This window comes from Petaurus breviceps, unplaced genomic scaffold (assembly GCF_028583685.1).
Source record: "Petaurus breviceps papuanus isolate PSGF00001 unplaced genomic scaffold, PetGlider_PUasm1.0 65, whole genome shotgun sequence".
Classification (NCBI taxonomy): domain Eukaryota; kingdom Metazoa; phylum Chordata; class Mammalia; order Diprotodontia; family Petauridae; genus Petaurus; species Petaurus breviceps.
Window position 1 is genome coordinate 1105178 of NW_027186436.1, and position 11051 is coordinate 1116228.

At 42.6% G+C, this 11051-nt stretch overlaps 1 protein-coding gene and 1 long non-coding RNA gene across 4 annotated transcripts in view; one reads left to right on the forward strand and one right to left on the reverse strand.

Moving 5' to 3' along the window:
* Positions 1-5518, reverse strand: part of LOC138173830 (sphingolipid delta(4)-desaturase/C4-monooxygenase DES2-like) — a 72765-nt gene extending 67247 nt beyond the window's left edge. Inside the window, exon 1 of one of the 3 annotated variants that reach the window (XM_069103924.1) lies at positions 5272-5518. In XM_069103924.1, coding sequence (XP_068960025.1) covers positions 5272-5518 — 247 coding nt within the window. Of the gene's footprint in view, positions 1-5100 lie in introns of all 3 variants that reach the window. The other 2 variants (XM_069103926.1, XM_069103925.1) reach the window with 2 other exon arrangements.
* Positions 5519-5570: 52 nt separating this feature from the next.
* LOC138173833 (uncharacterized) lies at positions 5571-10447 on the forward strand. The gene is made up of 2 exons (XR_011171546.1): positions 5571-5709; positions 9086-10447. It is a non-coding gene; the product is annotated as an uncharacterized lncRNA (long non-coding RNA).
* Positions 10448-11051: the final 604 nt, after the last annotated feature.

The following is an 11051-nucleotide window of genomic DNA, read 5'->3' on the forward strand; positions in this document are numbered from 1 at the left end:
GAAAGAAAATAAGCCTCTTTCATTTAAAAAAAAAAAAGCCTGCACAAATATGTTTTATATAATTATTAGAAAAATATTCCTATATAAGGTTGCCCCAACAAATAACTAAAGTCACCTTAAAGTCCCAAATACCCAAGCCTAATAAATTATATTTTGAATTGAAATAATGTCATTTGATCAATTTATAACCTTTTTCTTTGGAGAACACTACCTCCTGTACCATCACTTCACCATATATTATGGAATCAATTGATATTAGATATGATATCTTACATAATTTCATATTTAAGGATAGGAAATAGTACTAGCATTTAAATGTTCTCATGGAAATCCTACTCAACTCATAGTGAATAGCAAATCTCTGTGGAACTAAGTTTGGGGAACACTGGCCTAAACTCGCCTTCTCATATAAAAGACAAGGGAACTGAAGCTCAGGGTTGGAAATGACTTGCCCAAAACAAGTTGGAGGCAAAGCCATGACTAGGGACTAATCTCTAAGGACCTCTAGAATCCCAGCCCAGTGTTCTAGCAATCTTTTGTTCAGTATCTCTTTTACTCTCCCCACTACCACCTTGGCCAAGCTTTCATCAGCTAATTCCAGAATTATTATAATAGTTTACTATTCAGTCTCCCTGTCTCAGATATATCCTACCCATACTACTGGAGCCAGATTCCTAAAATACATTGACCACATCACACTCTCCTCAAAACACACCCATGATGATTGCCTCCTGAGTACAAATACTTTATTCTAGTATTCAAGGCCCCTCTGGCTCCACAATCTGATTCAACTAGGCTTGCTTCACTTACCTGCCATTCATACCTTCTCTACTTCAGGTAAACTAGTCTAGTAGCTACCTTGCAAACTCATCCCATGTACTCCTATGTCTTTACTCATGCTATCCACTATACTTAAAATGCCTGATCACAGCCACTTGTTGAAATTCTTCCCATCCTTCCAGGATGACTCAAATACCTCATCTTCTGTGAAGCCTCTCCTAGTTCCCCCAGCCAGAAGTCATCTATCTCTCCTCTGAACTCTCAGAATACACAGTCCATGGGGGCAGCGAGGTAGCACAGTAAAACCTGGAGTCAGAAGGACCAGAGTTCAAATCCGGCCTCAGACACTTAACACTTAATAGCTGTGTGATTTGGGGCAAGTCATTTAACCCCAATTGCCCTCCCCCCTCCAAAAAAAAAGACAAAAAAAAAATACACAGTCCATGCCTATTTTCTGCATGATTGTTCGATTTTTGCTTTATATTTCAGAATATCTTGTCTCCCCTGCCAGAGTGTGAGCTTCATAAGGACAGAAACCCAATCTTATGTATCTATCATCTGAAGCACAGGTTCTTGCAAATACTAAGTGATTACAGCTCTTGCAAAATGAATGGAAGAGAAAAGCACCCTCTGGTAGAGAGTGGAAAGGGGCAGAACACAGATGTATGTTACTTTTTAAATGGTGTCAGATAAGCTCCAAATGGGTACATGAATTAGACATAAAAAGTGAGATCATAAACAAATTAGAAGTACAAGGAAGAAATTACCTTTTGACCTATGGATAGGAGAAGAGTTCGTAACCAAACAAGGGGTGAGAGGACCACAAAAGATAAAATCAATAATTTTGATTACATAAAATTAGGAAGTCACTGCACAAATAAAATCAATGCTAAAAATTGGAAGGGAAAGCAGTTAACTGTGAAGGGAAATCTTTGTAGCAACTTTCTCTTATGAAGGTCTTATTTCCCAGATATATAGGGAACTGATTAAAGTTTATAAGAAACAAACATTTAGTAACTACCTGCTATGTGCTATGAACTGAACTAGGCTCTGGTGATGCAAAATGAGTCAAAACACAATCTCCACCCTCAAGGAATGTATAATCTACTTGGAAGCACAGCATGCAAAGAGATACATAAAAAGCAAGCTACATACAGGATAAATGGTAGATAATTAACAAAGAGAAGGAGCTGGAATTAAGAGGGATTGAGGAAGGCTTCCTGTAGAGGGCAGGATTTTAGTTGGTACTTAAAGATAGCCATTCCTCAAATTATAAATAATGAAGAGACATGAAGACTTTATAAAGGAAGAAATCCAAAGCTATCAATAGTTACATGAAAATGTTCCAAATCACTAATATTAGAGAAATGCAGTTCCACCTCACACTCATCAGATTAACAAAGTTGACAAGAAAGGAAAATGACATATTTCAAGGTGCCACTGGAAAAGAGGCATATTGATGCACTATTGGCAGGGCTATGAGTTGGTACAGCCATTCTGGAAAACAATCTGGAACTATGTCCAAAAAGTCACTAAACCACCTCTGCCCCAGTAATATTTCTTGTTTAGTTGTTTCTAACTCTTCGTGACCCCATTTGTGGTTCTCTTGGCAAAGACACTGCAGTTTCTCCATTTTACAGATGAGGAAACTGAGGTAAACAAGGCTAAGTGACTTGCCCAGAGTCACAGAGCTAGTGAGTATCTGAGGGCGGATGAGTCTTCCCAACTCCAGGTCTAGTACTCCTCTCACTGCGCCATCTAGCTACCCTTCCTAGTAACACGGCTACTAGACCTACACCTCAAAGAGATCAAAGAGGGAAAGGACCCATATGTACAAAAATATTTATAAAAGCAAAACATTTATAACAGCTCTCCTTGTAGTAGCAAAGACTGAAAACTAAGGAGTCCCCATCAATCGGGCAATGGCTGAACAAATTATGGCATGTGAATGTAACAGAAATGATAAAAGGGACAATATAAATGAAACTTGGGAAGACGTGAACTGATATAGAATGAAGGGAGAATAACTTGTATAATAACAAAAACACTGTAAAAACAAACTTCAAGAAACTTAAGAATTCTGATCAACATGATGACCGATCGTGATGCCAGTGGAGCAAGGATGAAGCATGCCACCTGTCTTCTAACAGAGGGGCAAATAGATTCACAATGCAGAATAAGACACGTGTTTTGGGATATGGCCAATCCAGGAATTTGTTTTGCTTGACTCTGCATATGTGTTACAAGAATTTTTTGGTTTTTCCAGTGATTGACACGGGAAGGAAAAGAAAATTGATTTTGTTCATTTAGGAAAAAAAAAAAAACATCTTAATTTGAAAAGACTTATAAGTGATGTCCTGGAAATACTGGAGTGTTGGAATCAGGAAAACTTCATCCTAGTTCTGATGCTTAGTAGATGTGTAATTGTAAGTAAAAGAGTATTGAAATTTTCTGAAATTCAGTTTCTTCTTCTGTAAGATGGAGATAAGTATATCTGAACTATCGCCTACCTCACAGAGTTGCTGAGAGGAAGGACTTTGTAAACCTTAAAGCAATATATCAGGCACCATTATTATATAATTAAAATAAACACCCAAAATGAGATCAAAAGGTTACTAAGAACTCTAAATATAAAACACTATGATTTTGTTTGAAGGCAACAGTTACAAAGAAACAATGTTTTCACAAAACTAGCATGCAGTAGAACTGACGTCATATCACCTAAATATCAATTCTTGGGCATCTTATTAAAAGATTTCTTCTTTCAACTGCTTTGGCAAGCAGAGGAGACAAAGGGTCCCAAAGAATGGCTTTACTTCAGTTCTAGACAATTTCTTCAAATGTTAGAGGCAAAAATACCCTAGAGGCTGTACTTCCTCACCCTCTCCAAGCAAACACACCCATGAAAACCTTTCAAAAAAATTTTTTAAATAATAAGGATGTGTTTTAAGTTTTCCTATTCTTGCCAGTTTCTGGCCATTGTTCTCCCATGTGTTTACAGATCAGAGTGAATTTGGTACTGTAGGAGGCAGGAGGTGGCAAAGAAGGGGAGGGACAGGGGAAACACACATAGCTCCCCCAGACCCTTTATACACTGTTATAAAAAAATCCAGACCCACCTGGTGCCTTGCTCCCACCCCTACACACTAGAGTCACAGACCCACACAGTCCTTTCAAATGCACCCACACATAAAAACACAAACACACAAGCACAGTGTCCTGAACCCACACAGTCTATTCACCACCACCCTACTGAAACACACTGACCCAGGGGGCTCTAACCTTAAGGTTCCAATAAGCAAGAGATGCTGCCTTAGACCTCTCCGCAAACTGACCCCAAACCCTTCCCGGTCTCCAACAAGAGACAAAGAGGACAGAAATACAAAAAGTCACTGGCGTACAGCCCTTGTCTTGGTGACACACCGATGACAAGTCACTTCCCTAAAGTCTCCCCGGTAGCACTGGCTGATTCCTTGCCTTAGCCCTGAGCCCTGAGTGGTGAAAATCGGAGCCGACTGGGACTTTCCTGTCCTTCCCTAGCCTCTTGTGGCCCAAGGTCCGATGACCTGGAGGGAGTGAGTAGGGCTCCCACTACCCACTGCTACCCTTACGCAGTGAAAAAGGGTGGTGGGCAAGGATGACCGACCCAGTGACTGCCAGCCAGCATCATCAGCTCAGGAGTTGGGGTGGGGCAGGGAAGGGAAAGAAGAAAAGATTACCAGGATTCTGCTTTTAGTTCCCCTCACTTTCCGTCCTGTCCTGTCCTGTCCCAGTGGGTGGGGGTGGGGGTGGGGGTGAGGGTGAAGGGAGCGAGAGAGTGGGGAAGGGGGAGAGAGAGAGACAGAGAGAGTGGGGGGAGGGGAGAGAGACAGAGACAGAGACACAGAGACAGAGAGATTTTACAGCCGCTGGGAAAGGGGGATGAAGGACCTCAGCTAGCAACTTCGATTCAGAGGACCCTTAGCTAGAAGGGACTCTAGAAATTATCTAGTCCAACCCTTTCATTTTATAGATAGGGAAACCAAGGCTGAGAGAAACGAGCAACCGAAATCGCGCAGTGAAACTTGCCCAGGTCCATCCTGACACCGCTTCAGGCTCTAGGTCTTCACTTGCGCAACGCTCTGCCCACCCACTAAATGTCTCTTGCAGGCATCACCAGCGTCCTGTCACCGCTATCCCCCGACCCTGCCAGTGATTTTTTTCCCCCTGAGGACCTGTTGGAACATTTCACTCGCCGTGTGTGTCCCCTCTCGGCCACCCCCCCCCCCCGGCCCTGGCTCAGCGGGGAGACCGACCCTCTTTGGCCAGCCAGGTACCTACCCAAGATCTCCTTGCGTCGCTGGGTGTGGGGCTGATCGGTGTAAACCCACTCGAAGTTTCCCCGGGTGATCCTGTTGCCCATGGCTGTTAGGGAAGGTGAGGAGGATAAACTAACTAGAGCGCTAGCCTGTGGTCTCTGGCTGGGTCATGGGGGAAGCCCAGTTTACATACCTTGGGCACTAGTGGGCAGCCCCGTCCTTTTAAGATCTAAGCACACCTGTCGGGGCGGTGCCGGAGCGCGGAGAGGGCGGGGCCAGCTGCTGCAGCTGCCCAGGAAACTCCTGTGAAGACTTTGGGACCTCACCTTCACGGAGATGCCTGCTTTAAGCCTGGGTGACAGCAGGGAGAGGTGAGGCAGCCCCTGGAATGGAAATGGGATAGCTCCGCGCCTTGGCACAACAAACGAGAGCTTCATCATGGGCTGGCCAAGTCACTTTTCGAACCTGTCTCCCCAGTAAAAGGAGAGGATTAGACGAACCGGTCTCAAAGGGCCTCTTCCAAGTCGGCCATTCCGTGTTTAACGAGTTCTGCCTTTCTAAGAGTTTGCGTCCTTGCTCTGGGTGCTCAAGCTCCCTGGGACCAGTCTCTCTGCCTTTCCGGAAGTTGCAGGTGGACCTTATTTCACTTTAATTACCTTAATGAACTGAAATAAACTTTTTTAAGGGGTAAAATTGTGCACCTACTTTGATGGGGGGAGGGGGTCCACAGGTACCTAGGGTATGGGAGTGCTCTGATCTGTGTACTAATATAAGAAATTATTATTGGCTTTTGTTTACGTCCTGGGTTTTGTTTTTGGTGCTGAGATTTTTTTTGGCTTGGTTGGTTTATTTTGTTTTTAGCATTAATATATCTGAGGGAACTGGAATTTTAAGGGCATATAATCACAACAGAGCTAGGAAGTCCTGACCAAACTTCCCATTAAATCTCAACACTTCCATACCTTTAGACTTTTATGAGTTGTGACTGAGGTTTTAATGGTGAGGAATTTCTCAACACTTAATTACTCTGGTTCCCAAAACCTAGGTCAGCACCTGGCAATAGGTAGATATTGCAATAAATGCTTGTAGATCAATTAGCTGAACAACAACAACAAAACGGGGTTCATCTGATTGTAATCTATTCTTCCACAAAGCACTTTCTAAAGTAAAAAAACAGTGTTCTAGACTCTAGGGAAAGAAAGCCAATATAAAAAGCCATCCCCATCCTCAAAGAGTTTCACTCTCCTGGGGAGGGATGAAGGGGAAAGGAATATAACATTTATATAGGTAAGTAAATAGACCATGATTTGAGGAGGGAGAAGGGGCTAACAACTAGAGGGATGAGGAAAGGTTTCATGAAGAAGGTGAAATTTAGGGGCAGCTAGGTGGCAGTGAATAGAGCACTGGCCCTGGAGTCAGGAGGACCTGAGTGCAAATTTGGATTAAGACACTTAACACTTACTAGCCAGGTGACTTTGGGCAAGTCACTTAACCCCAATTACCCTGCCTTCCCCCTCCAAAAAGCAAAAAAAAAAAAAGTTTAACCACAGCATGGAAAGGATTCTCCACAAGGATAAACCACTTGTCCACAATAGAAACAAGCCCCCGTATCTCCATTGAGAAACACCTGGTCAACAGGACAAGAAGTGGTGACTTTTCTGTCTATGTAAATGGGTCTCTTATTTCCCTTAGGTGACCTAGCAGCCTTGTCAATGAGTCTCAGGAACAACTTCTAGTTTTTAGAGAAAAAACTAGCCTACTCTACAATGGTCTAGACCTGGATAAAGTTTGGTCTTACCACAGTGGTCAAACCCTACAATCTCTAGTCTTCTCTCAACTATTTTCATCTCATTTTCTCCTCCCCTCCATCATTTTTGCTTTCCCCCTTTTTCAATTCAATTCCATTCAATAAACAATTTAAAAAGTGTAAGGTCCTATGTCCTTGGGAGATAAGAGAATTTTAAAATGACACAATCCCTGATTTCTTTGTTGTTCAGTGATTGACTCTTTGTGACCCTGTGTGGAGTTTATTGGCAAAGATACTGGAGTGGTTTGCCATTTCCTTCTCCAGCTCATTTACAGGTGAGGAAATTGAAGCAAACAGGTTTAAGTGACTTTCCCAGGGAACTAGGAAGTGTCTGAGGCCAGATTTGAACTCATGAAGGTAAGTCTTCCTGATTCCAGGCCTGGCATTCTGTGCATTACACAGCCACCTAGCTGCCCTGACTTCTAGGAGATCACAATCTAGTTAAGGGAATGAATATGTAGAGTCACAATGTCTTAGAGAACTTGAACCCATGACACACTTTATTTTAGCTCTGCTTCTTTCTGCCTGTATCTTCTTGGGCAAATCACTTGAATTCCCTAAGTCTTTGTTTTCCTCACCTGCAACATGAGGAAGTTGGACTGGATGACCTCTGAGGTCCCTCCCTCATAAGAAATCAGATGATAGTAATAATAATCATCAGTAGATCATATCATAAATCATCATAACAAATCAGATTCTATTTAACATGGTTTCTTTGATCCTCCTTTCTCAGGGGTCAGGTCCATTCTATTTTGCTGCTCCCTACACTCCTCTCCCTTACACCCTTCTTCTGGAGGTCCAGTACCCAGAGGGGGTTGAGGGGTCTGTCTTGCCTCTCTGCCATTGGCTTAAGCCTCCACTGATTACGTTTCCCCCATTTATAGTGGCCCATTAACTAGCACCCCAGTTTCATTTAACCACTTAGCGGTAGATAAGCCTTTTTCAAAGTGATACACTTCAAAGACTAGAAAGAACAAGACATAAAAACTTTCAACAGTCTGAGGGTATGTCCGCTTCCCATTCCCACAACCTCCTAGAGAGGTATTAGACTCACAGCTTAGCTCAGTTCATATATCAGTTCCAATAAATTAAAGTCAAAGCCCCACTGGGCTAGCATTGTGGACCATTGTTCCTCCAGGATTCCCTACTGGTCGGGCTGCTCACCATCTGGCCTGGAATCTTGGACTCTGAGATCCCCATAACTAGAGATCCTTGGTTGGAGACTCCAGTCCTTGCATCTAGAACCAAAAAGGAATGACATAAGACCCAAATCCCAAGCCTGTTTCTCAGGGCCACATGTCTCAAGGGGTGGGGAGATGTGAACCTTGGGCCTTCCCACTCAACCATATGGCATCAGCTGCTGACACCATGGTGAAGGAGTCCTAAACCTTTAAATGTGAGAAAAAGAGATCGTTCTTAAATACACAGACAATCCTGGCTATACAACCAATGGAAAAAGAACATGGTGGGGCAGTACAGAATATCCGCATATGCACAAGTTCCCCTAGGTGTAGGTCCCAAACATCTTCCTCGTGGATGGCACCATTGTAGGTTATCTGGGTACATGTCATACTCCATTACTCTGATATCTACCACATGTCCTTCAACAGCCCATTTCAAGCAAATATTGAGCAACGTGGTATAGTGGAAAGAGACATGGAATAAGGATAATTGGATGTATTTTTTGTTGCTCTTTAATTGTTGTTCAGTTTATCCGATTCTTCAGGACTCCTTTTGGGGTTTTCTTGGCAAAAATACTGGAGTAGTTTTCCATTTCCTTCATTTTACAGATAAAGAAACTGAGGCAAAAAGGGTTAAGTGACTTGTCCAGGGTCACACAGCTGGTCAGTGTCTGAGGCCAGATTTGAACTGAGGAAGATGAGTTGGTGACTCTAGGCCTGGCGCTCTCTCCAATGTGCCACCTAGCTGCCAGAATTTTATATATATTGAATCCTAATGCTAGTTGTGTGATAAAGGACCAATCATTTTCCCCTCTTAGTCCTCAGTTTTCTCATCTGTAAAATGAGGATAATACTACTTATACAAAATACTCAAGAAATGGGAGGTTATAAGATGTTGCTTTTTGGTTACCGTGAAGGTTTTTGGACCTGATAGAAGCTTGAAATATCAAAAGTTCAGTGAAACTGTTTCCTCCCTTGAGTGACTTATCTCCCTGTATCTGTGGCTGTCCTTTCCTTAGGTATATGGATGTCTCTGTTCCCAGATGAATGCATCGTCTCATACTGGTCCAATTGTCCAGTGACAGGAGGGACAAAGAGCAAATCCTCTCTCCCTCAACTCACTCCAGGTGTCTTCCCCACCAAGCGCTCCTGAGCCTGTGTTCATCAGCTCTGCAACTGAAACTACTAAAAATCATCCAGCTGTTGCAAGCCTTCTGGGTGTAAACAACTTGTTTGCTCAGCCAAACAAGGTATCCTTTTTGACCTGAATCAAAGAGGTTTGCACTTCATAGAGGGATCACACATCTTAGACTCATCTCATTCATACCTCATTAAAACCTCATTAAGTGTGACTAGGACAATCTAAGGAGGAAAACCCTTCCCTTGCAAACAAAAACAAAAAACAAACCTTTAAAAGGAGATTTTCTGAACTCTGGTGAGTGGTGAACAAACAAACATGGCCAAAAGAAACTTATCTCCTGGGAATGGTAAAGGAAACAGCCTCTACTGGAAAAATTAGTTAGGGGGTTTTTCCTCAAATTTTAAGTTCCAGAGAATTGAAAATGACTTGCCCAAGGTCATCCAGCTATGAAATATAGAACACAGGGGCAATTAGGTGGAGCAGTGACTAGAGCACCAGCCCTGGGATCAGGAGGACCTGAGTTCAAATCCAGCCTCAGACATTTGACACACTAGCTATGTGACCTTGGGTAAGTCACTTAACATCAATTGCCTTGCCTTCCCCCCTCCAAAGGGGAAAAAATATATAGAGAGCACAGAGAGGGCAGGGCTGGTACTATGGAAAGAATACATGTTTGGAAGTCAAGGAACATTTTTGAATCTGCTAATTACTATTTGTGTGACCTTAGTAGAGTCACTTGACCTCTCCCCAGTTTTCTCATCTGTAATATGAGAAAGAACAAATTGGTCCCTAAGAGCTTCCCAGTTCTAAATCCTATTTCAGGATTCCTGACTCTATATCCCATGTTCTTTTCTCTCCTTTCTTCATAATAGCCAAAAATTACTTTGAAGATTGTGTGTGTCTGTAATGTTTCTTTTCTTAAAAGACCAGTTGGTGGCTTTGCCAAAAAGTCAAGGCTGCAAATGATCTTGGAGCGTCACCATTTAATTAGACTTCAGTGCTTCAGGGACTCGTGATTTGATCCTTCCTCTTGGATCCTCCTTCCACCAAACTGGGCCATCATTCCTCCACACTGAAATTGAAAGAATTCATCTTCTGGTCACAAGAAAGGGACATGAACCTCTCTGTAAGGAGACAGATGACAGATATGCAGTTTGTCCCCAGGCCTTTCCAGTGTTTACCACATCCCAGCTAAGTCTTGTAATTTCCAAAATAAACAGTACTTGATTTTAATAACTTACTCAAGTGTATCACAGATGACTCCATAAAGATTACTTAATTATATGTGCCTATATCTCATACACATTGCCATTTTATAAATCATTGCATTGTTCAATTGGTTTCAGTTGTATCCTATTCTCTGTAACCGTATTTGGGATTTTGATGGCAAAGATCCCGGAGTGATCTGCCATTTTCTTCTCCAGATCATTTTACAGATGAGAAGACTGAGGGAAACAGGGTTAAGTGACTTGCCCAGAGTCACACAGCTAGGTAGTATCTGAGGCTGGACTTGAACTTGGGTCTTTCCAACCCTAGACCCAGCACTCTATCCACTGCACCACCTAGCTGCCCTATTGCAAACTTTATGCTGTTTTAAAATGAAAAAAGAAGAGGAAGGCAGAGCCAAAATGGCAGAGTACAGGCAATGACTTGCCTGAGCTCTCCCCAAATTCCTCCAAATCCCTTTTAAAAATTACTATAAATAAATTCCAAAGCAGTAAAACCCACAAAAAGATGGAGTGAAACAAATTTCCAACCCAAGACAACTTAGAAGGTTGGTAGGAAAGGTCTGTTGCACCAGGGTGAGAGATAAATGCAGTCCAGCACAGGTTACACCAATGCAG